Source organism: Citrus clementina, unplaced genomic scaffold (genome assembly GCF_000493195.1).
Source record: "Citrus clementina cultivar Clemenules unplaced genomic scaffold, Citrus_clementina_v1.0 scaffold_3, whole genome shotgun sequence".
Taxonomy (NCBI): Eukaryota; Viridiplantae; Streptophyta; class Magnoliopsida; order Sapindales; family Rutaceae; genus Citrus; species Citrus x clementina.
The window spans coordinates 532,217-560,088 of NW_006262339.1; the positions used below are offsets into that span (position 1 = coordinate 532,217).

General features: G+C 37.3%; 8 protein-coding genes across 9 annotated transcripts; 5 read left to right on the forward strand and 3 right to left on the reverse strand.

Annotated features, from left to right (window-relative positions):
* The first annotated feature begins 538 nt into the window (after positions 1-538).
* LOC18046907 lies at positions 539-3,287 on the forward strand. Of its 2 annotated transcripts, none has more exons than XM_024189941.1 (7): positions 539-829; positions 896-1,111; positions 1,194-1,273; positions 2,102-2,177; positions 2,400-2,528; positions 2,619-2,733; positions 3,163-3,287. In XM_024189941.1, the coding sequence occupies exons 1-7, from the start codon at positions 710-712 to the stop codon at positions 3,195-3,197; spliced, it is 771 nt and encodes a 256-aa protein (XP_024045709.1). In that variant the 5' UTR covers positions 539-709; the 3' UTR covers positions 3,198-3,287. The 2 variants fall into 2 exon arrangements, with proteins under 2 accessions (XP_024045709.1, XP_006439239.1); XM_006439176.2 differs by having other exon boundaries at positions 3,107-3,210.
* A 40-nt stretch (positions 3,288-3,327) lies between these two features.
* Positions 3,328-4,699, reverse strand: LOC18046908. The gene is made up of 2 exons (XM_024189940.1): positions 4,161-4,699; positions 3,328-3,747 (listed from the first exon to the last, which is right to left on the reverse strand). Exons 1-2 carry the CDS (start codon positions 4,551-4,553, stop codon positions 3,337-3,339), a joined length of 804 nt encoding a protein of 267 aa, XP_024045708.1. The 5' UTR covers positions 4,554-4,699; the 3' UTR covers positions 3,328-3,336.
* A 1,544-nt stretch (positions 4,700-6,243) lies between these two features.
* On the forward strand, positions 6,244-9,167 carry LOC18047548 (UPF0160 protein). The gene is made up of 7 exons (XM_006439181.2): positions 6,244-6,569; positions 6,816-6,962; positions 7,106-7,204; positions 7,878-8,069; positions 8,236-8,355; positions 8,473-8,544; positions 8,707-9,167. Exons 1-7 carry the CDS (start codon positions 6,291-6,293, stop codon positions 8,929-8,931), a joined length of 1,134 nt encoding a protein of 377 aa, XP_006439244.1. The 5' UTR covers positions 6,244-6,290; the 3' UTR covers positions 8,932-9,167.
* A 70-nt stretch (positions 9,168-9,237) lies between these two features.
* Positions 9,238-11,019, forward strand: LOC18047549 (2-keto-3-deoxy-L-rhamnonate aldolase). The gene has a single exon (XM_006439182.2). It carries the CDS (start codon positions 9,486-9,488, stop codon positions 10,542-10,544), a length of 1,059 nt encoding a protein of 352 aa, XP_006439245.1. The 5' UTR covers positions 9,238-9,485; the 3' UTR covers positions 10,545-11,019.
* A 785-nt stretch (positions 11,020-11,804) lies between these two features.
* Positions 11,805-15,350, forward strand: LOC18047550 (molybdate-anion transporter). Its single transcript, XM_006439183.2, has 8 exons — positions 11,805-12,183; positions 12,600-12,744; positions 12,852-13,020; positions 13,197-13,464; positions 13,908-14,173; positions 14,254-14,469; positions 14,747-14,855; positions 14,985-15,350. Exons 1-8 carry the CDS (start codon positions 12,033-12,035, stop codon positions 15,044-15,046), a joined length of 1,386 nt encoding a protein of 461 aa, XP_006439246.1. The 5' UTR covers positions 11,805-12,032; the 3' UTR covers positions 15,047-15,350.
* Positions 15,351-15,728: 378 nt separating this feature from the next.
* On the forward strand, positions 15,729-16,665 carry LOC18047551 (mavicyanin). Its single transcript, XM_006439184.2, has 2 exons — positions 15,729-16,114; positions 16,211-16,665. Exons 1-2 carry the CDS (start codon positions 15,916-15,918, stop codon positions 16,591-16,593), a joined length of 582 nt encoding a protein of 193 aa, XP_006439247.1. The 5' UTR covers positions 15,729-15,915; the 3' UTR covers positions 16,594-16,665.
* Positions 16,666-16,706: 41 nt separating this feature from the next.
* Positions 16,707-20,626, reverse strand: LOC18047552 (putative N6-adenosine-methyltransferase MT-A70-like). Its single transcript, XM_006439185.2, has 7 exons — positions 19,440-20,626; positions 19,240-19,338; positions 18,797-18,880; positions 18,356-18,708; positions 18,032-18,248; positions 17,753-17,832; positions 16,707-17,558 (listed from the first exon to the last, which is right to left on the reverse strand). Exons 1-7 carry the CDS (start codon positions 20,481-20,483, stop codon positions 17,303-17,305), a joined length of 2,133 nt encoding a protein of 710 aa, XP_006439248.1. The 5' UTR covers positions 20,484-20,626; the 3' UTR covers positions 16,707-17,302.
* A 3,125-nt stretch (positions 20,627-23,751) lies between these two features.
* On the reverse strand, positions 23,752-27,682 carry LOC18047553 (oligopeptide transporter 7). Its single transcript, XM_006439187.2, has 7 exons — positions 27,528-27,682; positions 26,833-27,371; positions 26,603-26,700; positions 25,297-25,866; positions 24,948-25,203; positions 24,667-24,849; positions 23,752-24,471 (listed from the first exon to the last, which is right to left on the reverse strand). Exons 1-7 carry the CDS (start codon positions 27,562-27,564, stop codon positions 23,860-23,862), a joined length of 2,295 nt encoding a protein of 764 aa, XP_006439250.1. The 5' UTR covers positions 27,565-27,682; the 3' UTR covers positions 23,752-23,859.
* Positions 27,683-27,872: the final 190 nt, after the last annotated feature.

Below are 27,872 nucleotides of genomic sequence, written 5' to 3' on the forward strand. Positions count from 1 at the left end.
TATTAGAACGTACATAACATCCTCTTTACCTTGTCTGAAACATCAAGAGATTTAAGACATGATAGATTATGGCCCAAATGAATAAAGTCGACAACGTATTATACTCTCTAAGCTATGAATATGGTAGATTAGTTAGTTATTTATTTATTTTTATTGACTTTCTTATCATTTAGTGTAGACCTTTTATTCTCTAATTTTATATTTTTTTAAAAAATATAATGTATTCAGGTTACAAAAGAAATTGAGCATAGTCTTTTGGATCTCTAAATTTATATGTCGTGTTTTTGGTACTTTCTAAATGTCGAATGAGATATGTACTATAAAAATTTAATAAAATATATTATGTCTTAAATTTTAAATATAAGTTATGAGTGGATTAAATTTTAATGAAAATAAAATATATTTCTTAATTTTTTATGTATTTACTGGAGCCGGATTCGAACTTTTTAGGTAAAGTCCGAATCCGATCTAAAAGTATTAAGAAACGTGGACATACCCGACTTGAAATACCCGGGTAAGTTATTATACGTACGTTTTGTCACGCCTCCCAAAGCGCGCGAGAGCCCGACACCGAGATTCCGGCTCGAAGTCTTGAAACGAAACCAATAATTAAAATTTCTATTAACCAAAAAAAAAAAACCAACAATAATTAAAACTTATAAAACCATAAACCCCTCGCTCCTGCTGCTGAAAAAGATTGCAAGAAGCCATGATCACTCTAACTCAGACGCCAGTGCCCATCTCTTGTTCAACCTTGTTCTTATTAAAGAAACCACCATTAAACCTTAAACCATTCTATAATCCCACCCATTACAGAATTCTCAACAAGGTAACAACAACTGGACTATCCTTTCGTATCTTTTTTAAATTATTAATTTTTTTTTTCCTTTTTCAGAGAAAGATGAAGCTAAAACATAGGGGAACATGCAGAGCAGAGTTCTCAGACGACGCGCCGTTTGTTATTGCAATTGGAACTTGTATGTTAAGTTCGCTGGTTCTTGCGTCTCCAGCCGGCAAGGAAGAGGATGCTGATTCGGTTCTTGATTCTACTACGGATTCAAGATTTGCTGTTATGGGCATCATTAGCTTTATTCCTTACTTTAATTGGCTGGTGAGTGGTGAGCTTTTTTTTTTTTTTAAATATATTTTAGTACGGTTATTTAATTTTTTTAACCCCTTTTTTCTCTTTCCAGAGTTGGGTTTTTGCGTGGCTTGATACTGGGAAAAGGCGATATGCTGTGTACTCTCTTGTATACTTGGTTCCTTATCTGAGGTACTATAATTGAATTCAAGTTTGTTGTATATCAATCCACTGCATTGCGTTTTCTTTATATTAATAGCAAAATTAATGAGATATATTGGTGATGTTCAAGGAAAAGCACTGATGCAGTTGGAGTTTAGGTGGTGTTTTAGGTTTGATGGAGTTTCAGTGATTTAACACGGCTTGCTATTTTAAAGAATGATAAGCAAAATCACACAATTTTCTGTCATGCAAGGTTGTGTGATGTTAGTGAAGAAACTTTCATGCTGCAAAGACAAATTATTATTAGTATTAGTATTTTTTTTTTTGAGAGATTTTTTTTTGTATTAGTATTATTATTATTATTATTATTATTATTATTTTGGTTGGGTTTTATACTAAATTAACACCCTTACCATTTGAATCCCAAAACAAATTTTATTGTGTTGGTTGTGAATTTGAGAGAATGCTAACTTGTGAGGGAATTACAAACTGGCTGTCCTATACCTGGTGTCTCCCCTTAATCATTATGTTTTCTTCTTGTTGATCCTTCAGGTCCTAGTCATGGTATGTTTGTGATTGTAAGGATTTCAGTGAAGTTCCCTGTTTTGTAATTTTTCCTTTTGTGCAAAGTGTTTACTAAGCATGCCACATCCCTGCATTCTTCTGATTTCAACGTGAACTAAAAGATCATTGTTCTTTGTTTGTGGGCAACTGGGCATGAGTCAAGGATAGAATTCAGTGTTTTGAAACTTCAGATATTTCTTGTTAATAGTAGTACATATTTGTGACAATTGACATAAGCATGTAACTTCATGGACTCATGAATTTGATTACATAATTTTCCTTTGATTTTGATAGGTCGAATTTATCGCTATCCCCGGAGGAGGGCTGGCTGCCTATTGCTAGCATTATTTTCTGCATTGTTCATATTCAGGTGCATTTTTTGCCTATTTTCCTTATCCCCTTGTTGGAAGTTTTTAATTAAACCTGCTGAAGACCTCCACAGAACTTATTATGAGAATTAGATAGACAAATGACATGTTTTCATCATATATTTAGTACAAGGTTTGAGATTAGACATTGAGGAAAACATATCACCTGAATCAAATGAAGACACTTAAATAATTAGTGGCATGTGATGCTTTTTTGTTTGCAGCTAGAAGCAAGTATCAGAAATGGTGATCTTCAGGGTTTTCAATTATTTAACAAGGCTTCAGAGTATATTTCTTCAATAACTGGAAAGAAAAATACTCCTGGGGAAGAGCATCAAGAAATTCCAAAGCAGGTACTAGTCTCTTGAAGCTCAAGTGGGTTTATTTTTCTTGCTTGGTAATCTCTGTTTTAATAACTGATAAGAAGAACTTCTTATATCAAGGGGACAAAAAGAGAGGACATGAAAATGCCATCTGCTGGAGAACAATCAAGAAATGAGTTGCGCCGATGGGGAGTTCCTGGAGAGCCATCTGAGAATCCAGAACACATGAATGAAGGTAGTGACGATGATGAGAAAAGTAAACACTAGACACTCGAGGTCCTGTTTGCAATATCTGGCATTTAGTTTGGCCATCGTAGTTGCAAAATGAAATGCCACTAATGGCGTAAGATGCAATTTTTTTCCTTTTATGGTACCGTTGTCGGAAAAAAGAAGTGGATTAAATACTTTTGCTTTGCCTTTCAAATTCAAGAAGTGGATTAAATACTTGGTGGGAAGTCATTTAAGAGAAATTGCCAACATTTTTATTTTATTTGGTTCATATTGTTGATTTCCAAATAGAAACATATAAACAAGCGATAACTTTTCAATGATATCCATTTTATATGAATAATAGTCTGTAATAACATTTAATCTTCAACTTGCATCAGCCCTTGAAGCTGATTTGTTCATGGGATAGGGACTTAAAACCTGTGTCTTGAAGCAGAAATCCAGAGTAACTGCAGCAAAGATAAAGATTAGAAGGTTCTGGGAGACGTACAATGCACCATCAAAAGCATGTGACAAGAAGCTCTCAGTGTTTGGTTCTAATGGTGGTCCTCCAGACAGTGTTGCAAGACCTGCAATTAAAATCCAATCTTCATATCAATCCTCAACAGCTTTAGTGTCTCATATTAAAACCAATTGTTGTGCAAGTACCTTTAACAAAGCCAAAAGCCGAAGATGTCCCTGTTTTTAGCTGAATGTTATCCAAGTCTCTTCTAATTGTATACCGGTAGGTAACGCCAAATAATGCACAGCTAATAAAGGTGACTGCTAAAGGGAGTAAAAGCTGCGAACTGCTTGTCACCTGAGTGAAGGAGATGGGAAGCCCTGCCAGGGAACCAACAAGTGCTGATATAGCAGCTGCCTTTATGGATTCCCATCTCTCTATATCTTTGTTAATTCCTTCGCTCTCTTTCTCTGCCAAGTTTCTTTCATCTCGAAATTCATTTCCATTTTGTGACAAAGAGCGTGCTGCTTCATCAAGTATGGCTCTTGCTTCTACAATTTCCCTCTGACATTCTGCTATCTTCACACAAAATTATAAATCACAGACAGCATTAGCCTAGAACCAAACATCATAAGAAGACCTAATACAGCAACAGCATAATTCTTTTTGACTCATACACCTTTGGGCCTATATAATGTCTCGTCAACTTAGCTAGTTTGCATACTTTCATCACTATGGAACAATATGAATTATTTGTTAGAGCAACAATATTTGTAGATCAATCAAGTAACTTTGCAAAGCTTTGCATTTCTTTTCCACATATGCACCCTGTGCGATGAGATACAAAATTGATTTGAGTAGCATTTGGCAGCAGCAGCTTAAAAACATATAATGAAATTAGAAAATTGGCCCTTTCTTATCTTTTTGGTTTCTCTTGCAAAAAGGAACATACCACGGTGCGTGAATGGAGAAAGAAACATGCATACGCATACCTCAAAGGCTCTGCTTTCAAGTTTATTAACATAATCCCTCATTTGCTTAGCCTCAAGTTCTTGTTTCTCAATCTCAGCAAGCTCTTTCTTAGCCATCTCCACTCTCAACGAGGCCTTCTCTAACCCATCAAGCAATGCTCTGTTCTCTTCCTTGTTCAATAGTTCCTCTACTCGCTGGTCCACCATACGGGTCAATGCATCCTTCAAATTCCCATCACTTGTTTCCCTCTCCTCTGAGCTGCCGCTGTTGCATTTCAGGATTACAGAACTAGTAATCGAAGTGGGGGAAAGAATTCTACGAAAGATTTTTGGGCATACTGGAGACAATTTCGTGTTGCAAGGGCTTCTTGTGAAGACAATTCTGTGGTTTAAACAAAGAACTGAAGTGGGCATCGTACGGCGTTTTGTTTATCAGAAAGCAATTTCAGTAGTTTTGTTTTCTGGCTGTGTAGTGATTTTGCTGCTCATCAGTTGGTTTCCTTTAGCGGCTCATTTATGCTTTCATTTTCTCCCTTTCTGTTTCTCAGCGAAAAAATAATAATAATAATGACAAATTAAGGGTGCACGATTACTCCCTTAAAATAGTTCCTCATTAGTGCTAAAAATATAACTACTTAACTACTTAATTTTTATGATTAAAATTAAAAGCATAAAATAATTAAAATAAAAAATATCGGTTGGTATATACTCCAAGCATTCGGCGGATTTTTATCAATACCAAATCTGTTCGCAACCTACAATAAATTTAAGTTTGGAATATTAAATCGGTAGAAAATTCAAAAAATTACCCACATTAAGTGAATTTATGATTTCGCGGACAATTTTGCAATCCTTACGTACGGTTATAATAGCTGACTCCACCTAAGTGGCCCCTAAGAATATTATGAAATCGTAAATTATCATAATGGGGTTAATAATAATCTTCAGATATTGAGAAACATTAATTTGACTGGTAAATCATTGCCCGGGCATTCATTCAATGTCTAAGTTAGTTTGATTGGTAATATAGTCATTATCTTTGCGAGTCTTTTTTTTTTAATTTAATTTTAATAAACTTTTTTTTTTCAGAAGTTTATTTTAATAAACCTAAAAACATAAAATAGTTATTATCATTTGGGATTTCGCAATACAGCCATACCCCTTGTGGCCTTGTGTATATGTAGGGATGGCAATGGGCACCGCCCGCAGCGGGTTTGCCATTACCAAACTCAAACCCGCACAAAATTTAAATTACTAAACCCACCCGCAACCCACAACGGGTTTTAATTTTTTTACAAAAACCCACCCGTAGCGTGTTTTAACAATTACCAAACCCGCAATGATATCCAGCGGATTTTTTGTGGGTTTTCGTATTTAAAATCACAAATGTTTAATATATAAATTTATAATAATAATCTCAAATTCCATATAACATATTCAATTTTATATTTAAATAATGTAAATGAAAAATTAAAATTTCCACATCAATTCAACACAAATTCTCAAATTTAAGTATAAATTACACAAATCTATTTAAAAAACACAAACTAGCATCTAAAAATAATAATTACATTTCATATTATCATTTAAAACAAGCTCCAAGAGAATATATTCATTTCATTCACCTCATAAGCACCCATCCAACACAATGCCTATAATAATAATTAAGATTAATATTTTCAAATAATAATTCGAAGGAAAATACCTTTAGTTTTCTTTAGATTATGACTTTAGAATAGGATATAGGCCACATACACACATACACAACTTTGGAGCTTTTGGCTATTTGGTAATTTAATTAATGACATTATTTTCTTTATACATTTTTTGATTAAAATTAAATTAAAAATATTTGAAAAAAATATTACGGGTTTGGTGGATATCCATTTGGGTATCCATCGGATATAAGATTAATACCAAATCCACCCACATTCATGTACGGATTTTAATTTATAATACTAAACTCGCCCGCAACGGATAAAATTACCCACAACAGACGAGTTTTAACGGGTGAATTTGAAAGAATTTACAAATTTACGGGTAGAATTGCCATCCCTATATGTGTAGGTAACGCAAGTCAGTTGAAAAGACACGGTCGGTCGTTTTGTGTTGTGAAACTAGAAAAATATAAAGTTGAGTTATTTCATTGTAATGTTGTCGTCCCTGGCAAGCGCAACCAAAGGGTTTAACCAGAAGCTCTTCTTCTTCAGCGTGCACAAAAACCTCTTCAATCGCCCTATCATAGCCATGGCAGGCACCGGTGTTTCTTCTTCTCCTGCTTACTCCACTTCATCCCCCAGCCAAACCCCTCTCAAGCGCGTGGGCACCCACAACGGCAGCTTCCACTGCGACGAGGCGCTTGGTTGCTTCATGATTCGCCTCACTGACAAGTTCTTCAACGCCCAGATAGTCCGCTCCCGCGACCCCAAGGTCCTTTTAATCCAAACCCATTTCACTTTAATTTGCTTGTAACTTAAAAGCATAAAAAAAAAAAAATCGGTTTTCTTATGATATTAAAGTTCATTTTTTAAAAGTATGTCATTTGAACTAAAGTTTTGTTTTTGGGAATAATTTGATGTGGGTTTTTCGTTTTCTGGTGGTTATTAGGATTTTTAGTTTGTGGTTTTGTTAGCATCCAGTGTGATGTGTGTCTATGAATTGATTTGGGGGATGCAGGTGTTGGATGATCTTGATGCGGTGCTTGATGTTGGAGGTGTGTATGATCCCAGTAATGATCGTTATGATCATCACCAGAAAGGTTTTGAAGAGGTTTTTGGACACGGGTTCTCTACGAAACTTAGTAGTGCCGGTCTTGTTTATAAGGTAGTAATTTGTTCAATTACTTGGTACTTGGCTTGTTCAAATTGGGTACTAGCAGTGGCATAAAGTTGGGATTTTTGTGGCAGTTTATCTGTCTTCTTGGCTGGTAACTGAGTTTGGCCCATGGAAATTTATTTTGTTTTCAGCATTTTGGAAAGGAGTTAGTAGCCAAGGAACTTAATGTTGATGAAGGGCATCCAGACGTGCATCGATTATTTTTGGCTGTTTACAAGAACTTCATGGAGGTACTCATTTCTGAATATCTCAATTTTGTTATTTACACAATTGCTTACAGATTCACTATACTTTTATTGCAATCTTATGGATATTCTAAGAAGCTGTTGCTTTTCTTTATGGTCCAAGTTTGTTATTTGTTTTCAGGAAGTTCTTCCCTATTTCAGGTTGTCCTTTGTTTCGCGAGTTGATTTCTGTTGTTTCTAATGACTCCTCGGATTACCTTTCTTTTAGCTTGAGGATCTTTTAGCACCTCTTTATATAGATTGAATTGTAGTAAATCTGCACTTCTAGTATGTGCGTGGTTGTGCTTTGTTAATGTCTCCCTATTCCATGTACTGGTTTTTGGTGTTTTGGAAAGGAGTTGAGTGTTAAGTAACAATGACAACTAAAATGATATTTTTTTGAACTATAAGCTGCATGATAAGACAGTGGCAGCTTGGCATGATGAATTGATTCTAATTTTGAGAATTTTCTCTAATGGGTGTGGTTTTCTGGGTGGTTTTATTTGTTTCTTGGGCATTGGTTGCTTGCTTAAGTGTTTCTGGGAGCAACGAAATATATTGGGCTATATCTTTTTCCTTATCTTTACTCGACTTTTTCCATTGATGTAGCTTTTTTATTTGTCTAACTCATTTGAGAAACGTCCGATTGATGATTTTATTTTCTTCACTTTTTTGTCAGGCAATCGATGCTATTGATAACGGAATCAATCAGTATGACACAGACAAGCCTCCAAGATATGTGAATAATACAAATTTGTCTTCTAGGGTGGGGAAACTAAATTTGGATTGGACGGAACCTGATCAGTCAGCGGAGAGGGAGAATGAAGCCTTCCAACAAGGAATGGATCTGGCTGGCAAAGAGTTTCTGGACGTGAGTTTCTTCTGAAATTTAATATTATGTTGATTTCTTGTTCTATTTATATAATGTACTTTGTCATTGTGGCCTCAGTCCTGAGTAGACCGTATGTAGGTGTTTCTTCTTTGTTCATTTCAACCATTAAAATCCTTTCATGCATTTAACATTTTCCTATTTTCAGACTGTTCGATTTTATGTTAGATCATGGTTACCAGCACGATCAATTGTAATGGAATGTATTGGAGAAAGATATGATTATGATCCAAGTGGTGAAATTATGGTTCTGAAAAGATTTTGTCCTGTAAGTAGACATGCTTGTCTATCTCTCTGTGCTTGAGTATAATTTTGTTCTACTTGCCTTGCCTCCAAAATTGAGCACAACTTATGCATGCTATATTATTTGATTGTGTACCTGCAGTGGAAGCTTCACTTGTTTGAGCTTGAGGAGGAGATGAAGATTGAGCCTCTTATTAAATATGTTCTTTACGAGGTATTAACTGATATCCTTCACATACTGGGTCTCCATCTCCGCACCACCAAAAGAGATGCTAGTTTGATTCAAAGTTGTTTGCAGAATAAATTGTGGCATAAAATGAGATAATGTACAATTAACTTACCAAAATGCAAAATATGAAAAAAAAAAAAAATGCAGGACGACAGGGGCAAACAATGGCGGGTGCAGGCTGTGGCAGTGTCCCCCGATAGATTCGAGAGCCGGAAGCCTCTTCCAGCTCAGTGGCAAGGTCTGAGAGATGATGAACTCTCAAAGGAGGCGGGGATACCAGGTTGTGTCTTTGTCCATATGAGTGGTTTCATTGGTGGAAATAAAAGTTATGGAGGTGCATTGGCCATGGCTCGCGCTGCTTTGAAGCTCTAAACAGCACAAAAAAGGAAAAAAATTGCATTACCGGATTTATTAACTATTCACAGTTTCTATTCAAAGATCTTTCAAGTTGTTGCTGCAATTTTGGCGTTTTTCTCAAAATATCATATTCGTAACAAGTATTCATTCAGTCACCTGAATTTATTGTCTAAAACAGCACTCTAATGTGATAGTTTTGTCTGAACACATTCATACATTTGATCGAACTAAATGTTTGCTAGTTCCTGGAACTTTGGCACTTGCATTTTCCATTTCATTCTCTCCGCAATCGTCAAAAGTTTTTGTGAGCAAATAGTGGTAACCAACGAGAGCACGCAGCTTGCTCAACGTTGCTAAATCCACTAGTGCACACGTGTCATCACTTGGTCAGTTACTATTACGATGATGATTTGAGTATAGGTCTCCAAATCCAATACTAATAATCTTTCGGCCAACCTCGTAACAAAAAATACACAGATGAGTGGATCACTATCAGAGAGCCCACCGCCTTCACACTTGACGAAGACGAACTGAGCGGAACTGAAACTGAGACAATTACAAAAGCAACCATGACCACGCTCACTTGCTCGGGCTCCGGCACTGCCGCCACTGTCGCCAAGCTTGCACAAAATAAAATCAGTTCATTTCCAAAAGCACCCTTGTTCACCCTCAACGGCAACAAATCGAAAATCGTTTTCCCAAAACTGAAATTGACCCCCTCAGTCTCACGCTCACCCTCGGATCTGTCGCCAGGCGATCCCCTTTCCCCATCTCCATCACCCTCGCCCGAATCACTCAAGTATCGCCTCCAAAGCAACGAAACCCTGTACGGACTCTTCCTCCTCTCTTTCTCCCCAACTCTTGCCGAAATTTCGGGCCTGGCCGGTTACGATTTCGTCGTCGTAGACATGGAGCACGGCCCTGGCGGCATTTCCGATGCTCTCGCTTGCCTTCACGCTCTTGCCGCCACGGGGACGCCGGCCATTCTGCGGCTCCCTGAAAGTTGCCCAACTTGGGCTAAAAAGGCCCTCGATCTGGGCCCACAAGGGGTCATGTTCCCTATGATTGACTCCCCAGAAGCCGCCAAGGAAGCGGTGTCGTATTGCCGGTTCCCGCCTTCTGGAGTGCGGGGATCCGCTCACACGGTGGTGAGAGCGTCCGGTTACGGGATTGATGAGGGATACTTGAGTAATTACGAGGAGGAGTTGTTGATTATGTGCCAGGTGGAGAGCGAGGAAGGCGTCAAGCGAGCCGAAGACATCGCGGCGGTTGATGGGGTTGACTGCGTGCAAATGGGACCGTTGGATTTGAGTGCGAGTATGGGGTACTTGTGGGACCCAGGGCACAGGAAGGTGAGGGAGATGATGAGGGTGGCGGAGAAAGGGGTTTTGGGCGGTGGCAAGGCTTACTTGGCTGGGTTTGCTATGCCTCATGATGGACCTCTTGAGATGAAGTCACGTGGATACCACATGGTGTCCGGTGCCGTTGACGTGGGGCTGTTTAGAAGTGCGGCTGTGGAGGACGTGGCAAGATTTAAGATGAATTTGACGGATGATGCCGATGATGATGATGATGATGCTTGGAGGGAAAGGATTAAAGATGCTGATGACAAGTACTGGAGCGAATAGTAGTGGGTAGTGCATGAATGAAAAATATCAATGAGATTGAGATGAAATGCATGCTAATGCTATCTATCTTATCAATCATCAACAACTTATGTTTCTGTAATCTCAAGTTTTTAGTACCAACTTTCTTGATAAGCTCAAGCTGAGGTTTCTACTGATGACTTAAAAAAATCAATCTTTGGGGTTTGGATGTGAGAATTGTTTATTTACTGATGACTTCTTTTTAAGGGATTGATTTTTGTTCTGTCTCTGGTTTGAAAGAGATATTCTCTTCGTTGCATTGACAAATTACTTTGTGGTGTTCCAGTGGAGTAGAAACAAAATATCGGCCAACATTTAACGTTTCACTTTGTTGTACTTGGTGCTGCGCATGTTGCATCGGTGTTTTGGCCCAGTTTTGCTTTTGCAGATGAACGTAAATGTACTGCAAATGTTCTTTTCTTGAAAGAAAGTTGAAATGGAGGATTCGTTTGCTTTCGATTTGCTAATAATGTATTTAGTACGTCGTTTATGAAGCGTCCATTTGTTTTGATACGGATAGGATTTTCCCCCAAGACCAGAGCATGCTTTATTTTAATAAATGAAGTAGGATGAAGACCCTACATTCGAGACATTTCGTGTCAGCCCAAAGCATCGTACATTCGTACTCGTAGTTGAGAGCGTATTTTCTGTTAAAAAAAGATAAACATAACATGCAAAGAATTACAATACTATAATTCAAAAATATAAAGCAGCAAAAAGTAATCCCATTGGATCTATGAAAATAATATTTGATAATTCTATTTGTGTAGTTTTTTTAAGGATAAAATTGAGATCTTATTAGTCAACTAACTAGTCATCTAAGGATATTGATAAAAATGTTGTAAAATTATAAATTTTAAAGATATAATAATAAAATAAATAAATCATAAAACTTCTTATAATTATTTGATACATTGTAATTCTTAAAATAGTCAAACAATAATATTCGTAATTAAAAACTGTAATTGTTTAAATAAAAGAAAAATTATCGTTTGAAACAATTCACTCTCACTCTATATTCTCAATTTGAGGATTCTCGCTTATCGAAATTTTCACTCTAATTCAAGAAATAAACGGTACCTAACCAATAAATTTACCATAATAACAAGAGTGTCATGTTTTTTTTTATAATATATTATTAGTTGTACGTGTCAACTAGTGAATAAAAATCAAAGAAAAATTCAAATGATTAAATACGACAATAAAATAAAAAGAGAAAAACAAAAACAAAATCCCCGGGAAATCATGAAACAGAGAGTAGTCCGTTAATATTCTTTCTTGATTTACAAAAAATGCCCACCTCATTACACTCTACGCCACAACCAAAATGTCAGTTTCTTGGTTGATGCCAATTGCCAAGTCCCTTTGAACGCTTTTATCACCCGCTCACCTCTTTGTGCATTGCATATAATCCTTCTGCGAGATAGAGATAGGAAAAATTTTCAAATAAGAAAAAACAGAAGCAGAGGAATGGAGTCGTTTTACTTTGTTGTTTTTGCTTGTCTCGCAGCACTAGTGGTGGCCATGGAGCTGAGCAAGAGTAGTAAAGACCGTATCGGCACATCCTCTTCTTTCAATTCTTTCATGAATAACTACATCATCGTTTATTCCCTTATGATGGGTAATCTCTTAATTTACTTTCTTATTAATTTTTTTAATTATTATTATTATTTTTTATTTTTCTACGCCAATGCCTTTTGTTTCTTTTGATCTATGTTAAACGTTATTTTCAAAAAACAAACGAAAAAAAAAACTTTTTTGTGAGTCTTGTAATAATGGGGGCCTCCTCTGTTCTTTTTTGGCGGGTATGTAATGCTTATTTTGAATGTCAGCATGATGACTTTGGATCTTCAACATCGGCATAGTGGATAATGCCATTGCATTTAACGTGCTAAATGGATTAGTTGCTTGTGAGAAATTAAAATGCAATTGAAACAACAATCTAATTGTGAGGCGTTGCCGCCGTTGATGTTTATTATGTATGAATTTTATCAATTGTCTTTGTCGAAAAGCTGGCTGAACTGGTTTTGGCAATAGCCGGAGACTGGTTGCAGGGTCCGTATGTTTACTACCTATACAGCACGTATGGATTTGGCAAGGGGGAAATTGGACAGCTCTTTATAGCTGGTTTTGGATCCTCTATGTTGTTCGGAACACTTGTTGGATCCCTAGCTGACAAACAGTAAGATCTTGCATTCATTCAATTGGAAAGTTGTATAAATAAATAAAGGTAGCTTATCAACCACTGTTTGGATTTTTTTTTTTTTTTCAATTGTATGCCTTATTTAGGGGCCGGAAGCGAGCATGTGTGACTTACTGTATAACTTATATGCTGAGCTGCGTCACTAAACATTCTTCCGAGTACAAAATTTTGATGTTGGGACGAATATTAGGAGGCATCGCCACTTCTCTGCTCTTTTCAGCCTTTGAGTCTTGGCTTGTTGCAGAACACAATAAGGTGCAGGACTTTTCTGCTAATAATTTGTTATTCTATAAGCTAATATAGTTTTAAGATTCCTTAAATAAACTTGATATGCTGAAAATATTTAATGTTTGGGTTAAATGCTCCTTCAGTGCACTCTGTACAAAGTTAAAAGCATCATGAACTTTAATTGCTCATTTTGAATTTTTCAGAGGGGTTTTGATCAGCAATGGTTGTCAGAAACATTCTCCAAGGCCATATTTCTTGGAAACGGATTAGTTGCTATTATCTCTGGGTTGTTTGGTAATTTACTAGTTGATACTCTGGCTTTGGGTCCTGTTGCTCCATTTGATGCGGCTGCATGCTTTCTTGCCTTCGGTATGGTGATCATATTGGCATCATGGACCGAAAACTATGGAGACCCTGAAAAAAAGAACTTGCTTGCTCAGTTCAAGGGTGCTGCTCTTGCCATTGCTTCGGGTGAATCTCCATCTCGTCTTTTTTTGTACACTAAGCTTAGTGCCTTTTCAACTGTGCAGGCAACCAACTATAATTGTGCTTCTAGTTGTACTGTATGGATAAAAAAAGGTTTATTCATGCAACAAATACCAACAGATCTGCTGATTGTCTATCCCTAGATCTCAGTCGTATATTATTCTTGATTGTTATTTCTTCCAACTCCTCTTGCATTGAAGGTTACCTATGAGTGAACTATGTTATAGATTTCTTCTATCTTTTCCTGTTTGCACTTGTTAGTTTCTCTTGGAAATCATTTTGTTGGTCTCCTTCAATCATTTTGTTAGTTTCTCTTGCACCTTTTTGTCAAATGGACTCATTTAATCCTTGTTTCTCTCTCTTTCCCTTTTTTCCATTGTTTGATTTTCTTGAAAGTTCTATTAATATCACGTTCCATGTCGGAGCAGATGAGAGAATTGCACTGTTGGGAGCCATACAGTCCCTATTTGAAGGTTCAATGTACACCTTTGTCTTCCTCTGGACTCCTGCTCTTAGTCCAAATGATGAGGAAATTCCACATGGGTTCATATTCGCAACATTCATGCTGGCTTCAATGCTGGGCAGTTCATTTGCCTCACGACTTTTGGCCCACTCATCTCTAAGAGTTGAGAGCTATATGCAGATTGTTTTTATAATTTCTTCAGCTTCCCTCCTCATTCCCATCTTAACAAATGTAAGCAGTGGATTGTTTTATGATTTTATCTTTTTGTCGGTTTTTTAACCATGTAATAACTGTTTCGTGAGTTTGAACAGTTCTTGGAAACACCTCCTGATGTAAGAGGTGGAGGCATCTCATTATCTGGGTCCCTTCAGCTCATTGGCTTCAGCACATTTGAGGCCTGTGTGGGTATATTCTGGCCATCTATCATGAAGATGAGGTCCCAATACATCCCTGAGGAGGCTAGGAGCACCATCATGAACTTCTTTCGCATTCCTCTCAATGTCTTCGTATGCATTGTGCTGTACAATGTGAGTTTTGATCAGTGTTTTGTTTTTATACATTAATTTATGCGTATCAAAATTCTTAGGTGGGGATGATTCTATGATTAGTAAGTGAGATCAAAGTTTCTATAACATGGCTGAATAAACCTTCCCGTGATATTTGGAGGTTTGAAACCTCAACCAACCTGAGAAGGGGACCAAAGCAATTACTGATTGGTAAAAGATGTAGGAACAAGTTAAGGCTTCAAGGTAGTACTACTACTCTTCCCTCTATTTCTAAAACTTGGTTTTGATCTTTTTGAAGGTTGATGCATTTCCCATCACCATCATGTTTGGTATGTGCTCGATTTTCCTCTTCATAGCATCTGTATTACAGAGGCGGCTTGAGGGGATTGCAGAGAGCCAAAAGTCAAGTAAGTTCCCTGTTTGCCCTGGGATTCCTATTTGCTCAATTAAGCTCAACGTCAGTAGGTTCAACTTCCCGGAAGAAATGAGGCTTGTACTGATAGAGCTTCTTTACAAATATACTTATTTTGTTACAGGATCACAAGATTGGACAGCAATAAGGGAGAGCGATAGAGAGGCTGAGCCGCTGAATGTCTGATTCACTTTGTGGAATAAACCTTCTAAAATTGAGGTTGCAACTGGGCATCTTTTCCTTCTAAGGATTGCAATCTGATTAACAAGGACATATGGCAGTGAATTCATATTCAGAAACGACCGCCAGGTGAAAAAGATGGCCAGACCTCCTGCTTACAGATATTGCAATTTTTTAACTACTGTGTATCCATCTCATCAGATGTTAATGATAGAAATCTTCTGATGCTGTAGGTTCAAAAATATATGTACACACGTCTACCTAGATACATAGATAATTCTGAAATGTATTAAATTAGATTTTCAGCTTCACCACGATGAATCTTTTTATTTGTCTACCAACTCTCTAATGCAAAGCCATATACATTCTTAATGAAGTCTGAAGCTCTCCGACTCCCACTAGAGGCTGGAGTGTTTGGTTTCCAAAATTATTAGAGATGACATTCTTAAACCACTATCCATGCGAGAGGAGACAGGTCTCACATGATGGCATGATCATGAGCTGCGTCAATCAATCTATCCAACTATACATTTCATGAAAATTGAAACACCCCATGACCATCCAACTGGCCCATGTGGCATTATTGACATATAAGTAATTTCCCTTTCTATCCTTAGCCTTATGAAATTGTATTGGATCCAATCTCCTATTTGCAAATATTCAATAGTTCTTTTTTAAATCAAAAGAAGAAAAAAAAGGTTGAAGAGGGCATTCAGGTAAAATAGCCTTCAACTAGTCTTTCTTTTGTTTCCGCCAGTCTGTCTTGACTCTCGACTCTTGAGACATTCGATTTCGTTTTCGCCCACACTCCAGTGTCCTGATTTACTCTTAAATTTGAGAAAGAGAGAAGCAATCGACTTTAAAGAGCAGGAAAGATGGCCAATCCTAGAAGCCCAAGGTTCCAGTTGTTGTTTGCTTTTCAGCTTCTGTTGTTGTTACAACTGCAAACCAAAAGCTTCTGCCATCAGTACAAGGTTGGAGATTTAGATGGCTGGGGCATTCCCACCTCAGCAAATCCTCTCGTCTATGCCAAATGGTCAAAGTATCATACCTTTGCCATTGGAGATTCTCTCTGTAAGTTCCCATTCTTCTTTTATCTCCTTTTTAATGTTCTGATCTTTCATTTTTATTTACTCATTATCAAATCATGTATGCTTTCCATTTTTGCAGTATTCTTGTACCCACCAAGTCAAGATTCGGTGATTCAAGTCACTGCGCAATCCTACGACTCATGTAAACTTAAAGATCCAATATTGTACATGAACAATGGCAACTCTCTTTTTAACATTACTAAAGAAGGGAATTTTTACTTCACTAGTGGAGAACCAGGGCACTGTCAAAAGAAGCAGAAGCTGCACTTCACGGTTGGGAATGTGTCTGCTGAATCTCCTGCTTATGGTCCCAGTGCGCTGCCTGATTTTGCACCCTCTTATCCCACTGTTTTTGGCTCAATCCCACAACCGCCTTCTTCTTCACCGTCACTAAGTTTCTCAGGCATCCTCACAGCTGTCATTGGATCAGCAGCATGTGCCATTCTCAGCGGCATCATGTGACCAGCAGCAGCAGCATATACAAATATTACTGTTTCATACTTTTTCATTTTATTTTGTTGGTTATGATATTTTTTATTTTGTAAATCTTTACTACTGCAGCTGGAGAAAGCAAATTTTTTTTTTTTTTTCAATTTTTTGTGGTCGAGTCTAACGGGGGAAAACTGTTGCCTGTTGCTGCTCAATATTTATTTATTTCTATGCATCTGTTTGCAAAGAGTCAATCAACTTGTTAAAAAGAAAGTTTCCCGGTTCCCCTTCCGCACTTTTCTTTTAATAAGGGGCCCAAAAAAAAGAAAAGGCCTCAGTTTCCAGGTTACAAAAACGAGAAAGTTTAGGTTAAGCCGTGTAAGTTCAAATTTCAAAACAAAGATAGCCTGATACGGAGAAGCTAGAACTCGATAAAGGATTTCCACTCCCATTAATTTATATTTGGCAGCCGCTGTGCCGACAGCTTCTCCTTAGATATCTCTGTGGCTGTGGGTACAACAGCTGTATCTCACATATGAATAGAAAAATTAAAAAGAACGAAAGCCGGTATTCTACTTCTTCTTCTTCCACCATTATAACTGCTCAACTTTACAAGCTCTCCTGCAGTTTCCTGTATTCTTTTTACAAAATGGAAATTAGGGGGAAAAAAATCTAGAAATTTGGGCTCTAAACCACCAAAAATACAGTCCATCGTATTCTATTCTTTGATTGGGCCAATGGATCAGTTGACCATATCAGCATCGACAGCCATTGCCCTGTCTTCAGAAGAGTAGGAAGAAACCTCAGGAGCTACGGGCTGCTCTGTAACTGCAAAAGGACTTCTCGTTTGATTAGAATTTGAGTCTATTTCCATTGCAGAAGCTTTAGGCGGGGAGGCGGGCTGCACCACCACCTCTGGGTAAGCAGCTTTGAACCTTGCCCTTAGGCCCTCATCAACCAACCTAACTCCTTCCAATTGATTGCCTAGTGACATCCACCTGATTAAAAGTAATAAACTTAGTAGTTAGTAAAAGAAATGAAGCTTAAAATGGCAATGTGCTACACCAACAGGAGCTGGAGCTTGACTGGTCATATTTTCCAAAACCAGTGTCAACAATGCATAAGTGTACTATTAAAGCATAAAATATAAAATAAAATAAAAGGCACAACTAGGATTTCAAGAAAAAAGCACCCTGCATGAGTATTGTGCATGCGAGCAAACAATTCCAGCTTTCTTGTCCTTGGACTTATCCTCTCCAGCATAGGGTACATCTGCCAGAATGCATTAGATTAATTAAATTATGAATGAGATAAGGAACAATAAGCAGAAGTAATATTTATTCACTTCATAAAATAGAATGAAATACTGCCATCAATCTGTTTCAAGCCGACAGAAAATAGACACAACTATTTCAAAGAGAGAAAACAGAATTGGTAGATCAATTATAAAAAATTATGGAATTCAACAAACCTCATCTGGCTTACGGCTTGTCTCCCGAACCTCAGCAACAATGACATCAGTATCAATATTCCTATTTACTTCTGGATTTCCCTTTATTCCAACAAGGCAGTGCTCCTTACTATGATTGAGCCAATGGCCTGTCCGTCCTGTCCTAATTATTCGCTGAAGTTGATTAGTCTTTACCCATATGATCTCCTCAACACGCTTGTATCCCCAAAGTTCTAAGCTGCAAGAAGCATAGCATTGAAATGAAGTCTGTCTAGATCATCTTAAACAGTTGATGATTAACCATGTACTATTATGATAATAATAGACATGACCAAAAACATATACCATTCACGTCCAAGCTCCATTGCACGTCCAGTGACCCAGAGGAAAATCAGACCATCAGTCTGCAATGCAGGAACATTAAGATTGCGCATTTCGTCATCAGCCATCGTCCCATAAGGCAATTCCATATGGATATCCCAGGGAGGATCTGCCATTATAACTCCAAATTGTCCTAAAATGTCCATTCTAAAATTACGAATATCACAATTAATCCATTGTGGTTCACCGAGTTCTACTTCAGAACAATATTCAGGACGCTGAGGCTTCAACGGTTTCTGGGGAGGAAGACCAGCACCCATCAGTGCAGGTGGTAAATCTCTCTCTGGGTCCAGCTCATAATGGATGTACTTGCATGTCTGTCAGGACTAACACAAACATATTACTTCGTGGCAAAAGTCATATCAGATTAAAATGATTGGTGACAGAAAAAAAAAATACTTTTACCTTCATGTGCCGGCAGGTATCAAGAAAGGAACAGTCACCTAAACTAATGTCAGTATGTGGAGCAATTATTCGTCGAAAATGAACCTGCAAAAAATTAAAGCAACCAATATAATTAACTCAGGGGTTTCATTATCTAAGTTTCACATAGAACTCAACTCAAACAAATAAGCAATTCCACATTAGTGTCACTAGCCATCGAGCCATATTTATAGGATTTTTTCGGTCACTTATCATAATGAACTAATTTTCAATGTCTGTAGCAACAGTATCTCATTATCATATCCTCCAATTTTATTTTAATTTTTTCTTGGCAAAAGATAGTAAGATACACTAACAAGCATTTAAGCATTTAGACCACCCAATCATTCAGCAGAAACGTATTTGACATAACAAATCTTGATTAAGTGAATTAACAAAGCTACAACAGCACACTTCTTATTTACCTTCTCACAAGCAGCAAAAGAACCAGTTTTAAGTCGGCAATCCTCTTTGGTCAGTGACGAGCAATACTCCTTCACTTGTGAACCACCTTTGCTCTTGAACTATCAAAAAACACCAGGCCAATCCAGAATTAAACATCCAATAACAAAATGAATAAAACAAACACATAATAGTGATAATTAGTAAAAGACAGAGCAAATACCTTGGCAGCCACAGCAGTTTCCTTAGCAGTTGGTCGCTGAATCAAATCCAACAACTCCTCACCGGCCTTGGACCTTTGTGACTCCTTGTAAGTCTTCTTATTCAACATTTCTTCAATGTCAATCAAATCATCCTCTTCCGTTCTCAAATTCTGCTGCCTATTGTTCATCATCCCTCTCCCCGTCATTCCTCTCCCCCCTCTGGGTGCCATCATACCACCTCCTCCCGCTGCTCCTCCATACATCACGTGCGGGTCCCACATATCTTGGTGGGGCCGTTGGAAGCCGTACATTTCCATTTCTCCTTGCCCTTGACTCTGATTAGTGGCACCACCTCCTTCGATCAAATCCGGCTTTACTGGAACACTCTCCGGCAATTCTTTTAACAAACGAACTTTATCAATACTCAGTACCATAACCCTAGATTTTCCACTGATTGACAACTCATCAAGCTCGACGCCGCCGTTGTTGTTTTCGTCGGCAATACTCTTCAAGGCAATCTCCACCGCCAAAACGGTACCGGACTCACCGCCCAAATCTCTCAACGCCTTCTTCTCCGACGACGTCAAGCTGGCGTCACTCTCCAACTTTCTCGCGATAATCGAGGAATCAATCGGCTTGAAAGGGACGCGCTGCAACAGACAAAGCGCCACCATGGCTCTCACAACAGCCAACGGACTCCCGCTAGCACCAACAGCAAACTTTGCCGCTCTTTGATCTCGCCCAGTCTCCGGGGACCGTACGAGAGAATCATCATTTGCGGAGGGGGGTCCTTGACTGAGATGAACAGCGGTGAGGGGCTTTGGGGGCAATTTGGGGATTTCGGGGAGAGGAGGGGTAGGGTTGTAGTTGCGGCGGTTGAAATTGGAGATGATATTGAGAGAGAGATCGAGACAAGGGACAATGTCGGGGACTAGGTTTTGGAGAGACGAAAGGAGGTCTAAGTGAGTGTTGTGCTGGGACTCGATTCGGCTTTCCAGTTTAGAACGCTGCGTTTTGATGCTGCCGACGCTCTCTTCCTTTGTCACCGCAGCTCCACCCTCCATTCTTCTTCCTTCTCCCCCAACTTGGTCACTGCTGTCTTTCCTTTCTTTTGTTTGTGCTTCTCAAATCTCACTGGTCACTTCACTTCGGCCCGGTGCCTGGGTTTCTATGTTTCGTTAAAGACTTTAATGGTGCCTTTTTTTTTTTTAATTATTATTGTTGTTATTGACTATTACTAATACCGATAATAATAATAATCTATAAATATGTGTATTATGTCTCAAGACGATTAATTGAAAAACTTATCAATAATAAACAATTAACAAGGTAAAGCCTAGTGATTAGAATTCTAATCTTATAATTGTGAGGTCATGAGTTTGAAGCCCCACAATACATGTTTTATTTTTTTCTTTCTTTCGAGACATCCCTCGAATAAATGAAGATAATTTTCTTCTTTTTGAAATGTGAGTGAAGCAGATGCGTTTAATTTCCTTCCTTGAATAAGTGAAGGCAATCTACCTTTGGAAACTTGAGTGAAGTAGATGTATTTAATTTCTTTCCTCAATTTGAGTGAAGGCAGTCTTCTTCTTAATGTGAGTGGAGTTGACGTCACTCGAATATTAGAGATTGTTAAAAGAGTTTAAAATCTGGGTAGTACTTCATAAGAATTAATGTGTAAACTAGTCCGGTACAGTATTAGAGAGGGTTAAAAGGGTTCAAAATGTGAGTGAAGTAGCATCTCTCGAATATTAAAGAGGGTTAAAATGGTTAAAATATGAGCAGTGCTTCAGAAGAATTGATATGTAAACTAGTCCGACAGTTTTCTTCCTTTCGAAATATGAGTGGAGCAGACATCCCTTGAATATTAGAGAGGATTAAAAAGGTTAAAATCTGGGCGATACTTCATAATAATTGATATGTAAACTAGTCCCAGTAATAATCTGATTTTTAAATATCTGTTGTAATCTCATATAATATATGTTGTATTCTTGAGCAATAGTCATATGTAATAAAAAAAAAAAAAAGCACTTGAAGTAGACACATGCATGTTAATTTTTTTCTTATATTTATTTATGTTTGTTTCTTTTATGATTTACTATTATTATGTTTTTATATTGTTAGTTTATTATTTGTTAGTTTAATTATTTATAACAATTTTAATTTATATAACGGTTTCTCTAATATTGTCTATATTGCTATTATTTTGTTAATATTATTGGTTTAATTTATTTGCTTATATCGCTGGTTTAGCCACCTAATAAGTTATTTTAATGTCAATAAATTGTTATTTGTTCTTCCATATATTTGTCTTTGAATATTACTATTGTAGTCTGGATTTTGCAATACAAAGAGGTGATAACAACATAAAGTTCTAATCTCATTAAAAATCAAAATTTGAAATTTTGAATCATGATTTTAAAAGTTATAACTTGAAGTTCTAAATACATGTATGAGGTTTCTACATATTTTCTATTTATATTGTGATTACTTTTTTTCTTTGATTATTTACAAGGTTTTGAAAAATGACAAATTTCACGAATCTACAAATTTTTACTCTTAAAGTTTATGGAAGAAACTATCTTTCTTGGGCATATTGGATACCAAAATGCACCTACAACCTATGGGTGTAGAAGGCATTATAGCATAAAGAAACAAATCGTCATTGCCAGAAAATTCAAAAGTTATGATTTTCTTTCGCCATCACTTACATGAAAGTTTGAAAGTTTAATATTTGATGTGGATGATTTGTTAACATTGTTGGAAAAATCTTAAGGACAGTTTGACCACCAAAGAGATATTTTCCTTCCAAAAGCAAAATATGAGTGATAGGTTATAAGATTATGCAAGAGTACTTGACTACAACTATAATATATTACGCATCACTTCAAAACTGATATTGTGTGGTAAAAAAAATTAATGAAAAAGACACTTTCTACATTTTATGCATTAAATATTATCCTACAACAACAATACCAAAAGCATCGATACAACAAATACTTTGATGATCTAGTACATCTCTTTTAATTACCGAACAAAACAATGAGCTTCTAAGGGAAAAAAATGTGAATTAAGACCAACTAGTTCTCAACAATTCCCAGTGCAAATACACACATACCAATAGTGGATGTGATGGTATCTGGGATTTGATGTCAAGCCAGTATGCAGTCAGTCTTGCCCGTCATGGGCTCAGGCAGCACAATGATCCGCAGCAATCTGCTCGAGAACTTGTCATCGAAGCATCACACTTGAACTCATCAGATAATGTCACGGTGATTGTTATCTACTTGTCCTCCCTTGCACGCGTACAGCCATGTCCACCCCCGCGGCGAAGATTCAGCTGCTCCAGTCTCTTTGAAGAAGGCCGAAATACGTTGAAGAGCTTGTGAGAAGGCAACTGATTGTATACACATTATTTTCACACTATTTACTGATACTGTTGAAAGGTGATTTTTTATCTATTTTAGGATGTACCGAATGATGCTTAGAAAAAAAGCAGCCAGCAATTTTTTATTGATAGAAGAGAGCACTAAGCTTCTGGAATTATTTTTAACTTTAATGGATTGGGTTTCTCTGCAACAACCCTTGCCATATTTGCCTTTCTACTTATTTTTCTTCCATTGGTATATATAAATCCACTTTTTCGTTCCTAATGCCTTCTAACTGCATTAAGATGCCCTTTTTTTCAAGGTAGTTTCTACATTGCTGATAAGCACACTGAAGTCCACTGACATAGCTTGAAATTCTGTGGTTGATTGTAAACTTGCTTTCCTTTTTTAGCTTTGTGGGAAGAAGTTTAAGGCTCTAATTGTTATCGGGGTTGCACAATTTTTGTAAAATGAAAGTTCTAAATATTAAGGAATAGTTGATGGGTGTTTGTCACACACTACTAGTTGTCAAATAAAAATTATACGTTGTCATTATGAAATTTATCATTTCGAGAATTGACCAGCTTGCTACTAATGCTAAGTTTCAAGTGTTTATCAAACATTTAGGTAGACTTTATAAATTAAGTTGTTAAAAACCTAAAACAAATGGAATATAAATGTCCTAAGTTGTCAGTGTTGGTAGATTTTTTCATAATTTATTTTGAATAGATCTATTCTTTTTTTTCTTTTAAGTTAATTTTTGGGTTGTGTTCTTCACTATTATATTGATAAGGTTAAATTTAATAGATTTCATATCGTTAAATCAATAGATTTGTTATGTGATCGTCAAGTTCTTACAGTCCAATTAAAAGACTTTAATTGGGCACAAAATTGATTATTAACATATATACGTATACATATACATATATGTGTGTGTGTGTGTAGTCTTCTTTCATTCCTTGGGTTAAATAATAAAAATGCAGAATCTGAAAATATGAAACAAGCACTGAAATTGCAGTTTAGCGTAGTTTGTAATATAGGGTGATATGTCCTCTGGCCAGAAAGCTAGTAGCTAGTTGAAAACTGGGCAGCCTTCAACAGCAATTCCGCGGGCCGTGGGACAAGTAGCATAAGGACACCCATCAAGATCATTGCCCCACCAATCAAGAGTTATATCTTCCAACCCCAAACACAAATAAAGCAGCACACCCATAAAGGCAAGCCCAGCATCGAGTGCCCCGGAAAGCACGTAGTTATAACGCTGCCACAAATCAGGTCTATATCTGTACACAACAAAGCCTGAAAGGAACCCCGCAACAATCCACGTAGTGTAATTCACTGCAGTTGCCGGTGGCATCATTGCCGTGGCTCCAATTAAGACAGGCATGTTGATGAGTCTGATCCATTCTTGGTTTGGAAAAGCCTTGGACCCCAACCATACAAGTAATGGAGCTATTGCTCCTGCTAAGAAGAACCAGTTGATGGCCTCATAAGTTCCCAGATCTCCAAATGTTCTGCGTGGTCCGATCAGTCCCCAGATTACTGATGCATCATAAAAGACCTTATCACTTGGGCAAGTCCACACACTGTTGGCAGCTTTTGTGTCGCATATGTCGGTTATGCTTTCCATTAGCCACCATGCAGTGCCCAAGTACACAAAACAGGCTATCACAGTTCCCACAATCTAAATACAAATTTATTAATTTTCAAGATAAGTTAATTAGAGATCGATTAGCATGACGTACAACAGTAAGTACATATGATTGTGAGAATATATAAGAAATCAAAATAATAATAATAATAATAATAATAACAATAATAAAAATAAATGGAGTCTACATACGAATATATATTATTCCTATTTATAAATTAAAGTTACCTGTGCCATGAACATTGTTCTAGGAGGAATTTTCATATAGTGGCCAAGCTTGAAGTCTTGCAGGAAAGTGACAGCCTGTGTCATACTTATGTACCCATAAACCTTGAAGCACATGTTAGCAACTGGGTATCCCGGGTAAACATACCCAATTATGTACTCAGTGATAATGTTCAAGCCTGGTGTCTGTAGTAGATATTGTTAAGAGCCAAGAGATCATGATCATCATGTTCACATATGGATCAGTTAAAAAGTTTGAATCTGGAATAAAAACTTTAAAGAACCTGGTTTGTGATGGCAGTGATGATTCCAATGGGAAGAGTGAATGTGATAGCAATAGCACACGCTAGTAAAACACCCCACCATGGCAACTGCAGCTGATCGTTGTAATACTCGCAAGCAAAGACGGTTGCTGCTATGTTTATCAAAAGAATGATCACAAACCATGACTCGGGGACTCGCTTGTACTTCCTCATAAGTTTAGTATGTATGTCCATTCCTTTTTCTTGAAAGCTTGCTCTGCTTTGCTCCCATATTTCCCTGGATTTATTTCACAGCCAGCTGATCATGATTAATTATGAGCTAGATGTAATTTTATTTTATTAACGATCAACAAAATGAAGAAATGCATACCTTCCATGGAACAGTGCAACATGTACAATTGTAGCAGTAAGTGCAGCAAAACCAAGACCATAAGTCGTGGCAAAAAAAATGCTCAAGTAAAGAGGCCCTTCCCGCTGGTAGGCCGCAATGTCAATGTGGAAACTAGAGTCAATGATGGCTGTGATGTTGTATTCTCGACCAGTTGTTGTGAAAAGCTGGTCGGAAAATATCGGAAACGTTTTCGCGTTGTAGATATTGAGCCAATAGCATAATGGAGTCAAAACGTACATGACAAGAACAAATCCTGCAGCAACATTGGCTGTTGCAAACCAAGGGCTCGCTAGCGGGCTTCCCAGGTAAGACGAGATTGTGGACCAATCGATCCCAACTGCGGCAACTCCAAGCCCATAAAGCCCTGAACCGACCTGTTGGGCCACCACGGACTTCGGAAATATCCAGCATATCCAAGACAGTGACGTCAGCATTTCCAAGAGGTACCCTGGGAACACATAGTAAGCAAAGCTGCATACGAAGCCCATCATGAAGAATTGAGTGCGCGTCACACCACCACTGGCTCGTTTCTCTCTCTCGTGCAGAGCTCTGTAATCCAGCTTCCCAAAATAGGAGCCGACCGACGCCAGCGAAACACATTGTTAGAAGCGCAATTTTTGGCCAAGCTTAGGCCGATACCCCATAGGGCAGACAGAATCTTGAAAGATTCTACTTAACAGTCAATTTTGTGTGTGTGTGTGTATGTGTGTTTTTCTTTTTTGGTAAAAAAAAGGTCAAATTTTTTTTTTTTTAGTAACTGCGTAGCTGACAGTGATGGTGCAACGACCAGATTATTATTATTATTTTTATAGAATTTATTATGGCATTGTACAATATGCGTTAAATAATAGTTAAATATACTTTCAAAATAAGTAGACATTTTAATATTTTGGTAATAGACACACATATACCCTTTATTTTAATAATATTCTTCATTCATTAAGGACATAAATATATCATTAGACTATATTTTTTGAAAACTGTTACCCACAAGAAACTATGAAAGAACCACACACATACAACTAATATCGATAACAATGATTAAAGTTTAAAGAAGTCCATGCCAATTTAAAAAATTTTAGGAGTCTTACTTTTTCTTTTTCTTTTTTTTTAATACATTAAAAAAGCAACTTTAGCATCTTAATAGCTATTATTCTTTATATATATATATATATATATATATATATATATATATAATTTCCTAATGAAGGGTTCATTAAGTAATATGTAAAAAGACACAATGCAATACACTACCGGAGTTGCTAAATATTAAAGAAAACATTACCTAAATAGAGAAACTTGAACAAGATTTGCTGGCCACCACATGGCTGCTGGTTCCACCAGATACCTCCTAAATATCCCAGCCCAACCAAACCCCAGCACCTACCATTCAAAGTTCAAATTACTCTATTAAACCTTACATTCGAAAGAACACCCTTTGAAATAATTAAAAAAGGGAAAAGGAAAAGAAATGTAAGTATTAATTAACCTATCTAAACAGAAGTGACCCCTGACCTGTGTGGTGAAGACAACAAGGAGGGAAACAAAGAAGGTGAAGTGCTGCTTGTAAAAGACCTTAACAACAGTAACAATATGAATGGCATAAACACTGCCAGCCCCAGAATTAGCAAAGATGGTGATAAGAACATGTTCTTTAACGTTGAAGGGTCCAGGATTAAGGGTAAATTCCAGAGGAGTGGATTTAAAGAAGACGCGGTCAGTGAGTTTAGCAGCCATCAACTGACCAAGAGGCACCACAGCTATTTGAGCAGAAATGGCAGTGATTGATAAGGGCTCCGTGCGGTACCAGAAGAACTGGTTTAGAAATGACAAGAGAACGCATGAGAGCGTGCCCAAGACCCACATCCGAAATGTGAGCACTGGCAAACAAGTGTCGTCCTCCGTTGATACTGTTAGGGCCACTTGCTTTACTGGTGAGTTCTCTTCTTCTTCCACCACCGCTTCAGTAATCTCTGATTGAGATTCTGACGATGATGATGATGCCATGCTACTATATTCTTCTCCTTCATTGTCCCCGCCATCATCCCTGGATACTGCGCCACACATACACTATTAATTACTACGTACATCCATCGTCAATTAATTAAAAGAAGAGAAGAGGGTTACTTGTCACATACATATAGAGATGAAATAGCTAGCTAGAATTAAACAGAATCATATTTCAATATTAGTTAGTTGATCACACTTACTTAGAGGGGTTCTAATTTCATGGGCAGATTCTTCCATGGCTTACTTTCTATTTTTTGTGTTTTTTTTTTTTCCTTCCAGGGGATGTATTTTAATTGCAGGCGTTGGATGTAATTTCTTAATACTGTTTGAATCTTCTGCTTTGCATTAGGAATAAAAATTGAATCGCAATATTAATGCGCATGAGACACAGAGACGGTGTCTATTTAATATTTATGTCCCACTTTTTCTGACGGACATGGACGTAACGAAAGCAAAGCAAAGATATTTTAATTTTGCAGTAATGAATTTTGTTTTTGGACGGAATCTCCAACCGAATTTGCGTATAGAACAAAGCTTTTGTTGAT

Excerpts from the sequence above, each read along its gene's own strand:
- LOC18046907 (XM_024189941.1), top strand. The coding sequence starts at position 710 with ATGATCACTCTAACTCAGACGCCAGTGCCCATCTCTTGTTCAACCTTG. Across the intron at positions 1,274-2,101 it reads TACTTGGTTCCTTATCTGAG|GTCGAATTTATCGCTATCCC; the intron begins GTACTATAATTG and ends TGATTTTGATAG. Across the intron at positions 2,178-2,399 it reads TCTGCATTGTTCATATTCAG|CTAGAAGCAAGTATCAGAAA; the intron begins GTGCATTTTTTG and ends TTTTGTTTGCAG.
- LOC18046908 (XM_024189940.1), bottom strand. The coding sequence starts at position 4,553 with ATGCCCACTTCAGTTCTTTGTTTAAACCACAGAATTGTCTTCACAAGA. Across the intron at positions 3,748-4,160 it reads TTGAAAGCAGAGCCTTTGAG|ATAGCAGAATGTCAGAGGGA; the intron begins GTATGCGTATGC and ends TTTTGTGTGAAG.
- LOC18047548 (XM_006439181.2), top strand. The coding sequence starts at position 6,291 with ATGTTGTCGTCCCTGGCAAGCGCAACCAAAGGGTTTAACCAGAAGCTC. Across the intron at positions 6,570-6,815 it reads TCCGCTCCCGCGACCCCAAG|GTGTTGGATGATCTTGATGC; the intron begins GTCCTTTTAATC and ends TGGGGGATGCAG. Across the intron at positions 8,545-8,706 it reads TTAAATATGTTCTTTACGAG|GACGACAGGGGCAAACAATG; the intron begins GTATTAACTGAT and ends AAAAAAATGCAG.
- LOC18047549 (XM_006439182.2), top strand. The coding sequence starts at position 9,486 with ATGACCACGCTCACTTGCTCGGGCTCCGGCACTGCCGCCACTGTCGCC.
- LOC18047550 (XM_006439183.2), top strand. The coding sequence starts at position 12,033 with ATGGAGTCGTTTTACTTTGTTGTTTTTGCTTGTCTCGCAGCACTAGTG. Across the intron at positions 14,470-14,746 it reads TATGCATTGTGCTGTACAAT|GTTGATGCATTTCCCATCAC; the intron begins GTGAGTTTTGAT and ends ATCTTTTTGAAG. Across the intron at positions 14,856-14,984 it reads TGCAGAGAGCCAAAAGTCAA|GATCACAAGATTGGACAGCA; the intron begins GTAAGTTCCCTG and ends ATTTTGTTACAG.
- LOC18047551 (XM_006439184.2), top strand. The coding sequence starts at position 15,916 with ATGGCCAATCCTAGAAGCCCAAGGTTCCAGTTGTTGTTTGCTTTTCAG. Across the intron at positions 16,115-16,210 it reads TGCCATTGGAGATTCTCTCT|TATTCTTGTACCCACCAAGT; the intron begins GTAAGTTCCCAT and ends CCATTTTTGCAG.
- LOC18047552 (XM_006439185.2), bottom strand. The coding sequence starts at position 20,483 with ATGGAGGGTGGAGCTGCGGTGACAAAGGAAGAGAGCGTCGGCAGCATC. Across the intron at positions 17,833-18,031 it reads CAAGCCGTAAGCCAGATGAG|ATGTACCCTATGCTGGAGAG; the intron begins GTTTGTTGAATT and ends GCATTCTGGCAG. Across the intron at positions 17,559-17,752 it reads ATGCACAATACTCATGCAGG|GTGGATGTCACTAGGCAATC; the intron begins GTGCTTTTTTCT and ends ACTTTTAATCAG.
- LOC18047553 (XM_006439187.2), bottom strand. The coding sequence starts at position 27,564 with ATGGAAGAATCTGCCCATGAAATTAGAACCCCTCTAA. Across the intron at positions 26,701-26,832 it reads TTGTTGTCTTCACCACACAG|GTGCTGGGGTTTGGTTGGGC; the intron begins GTCAGGGGTCAC and ends TTTGAATGGTAG. Across the intron at positions 24,472-24,666 it reads GAACAATGTTCATGGCACAG|ATTGTGGGAACTGTGATAGC; the intron begins GTAACTTTAATT and ends ATTTGTATTTAG.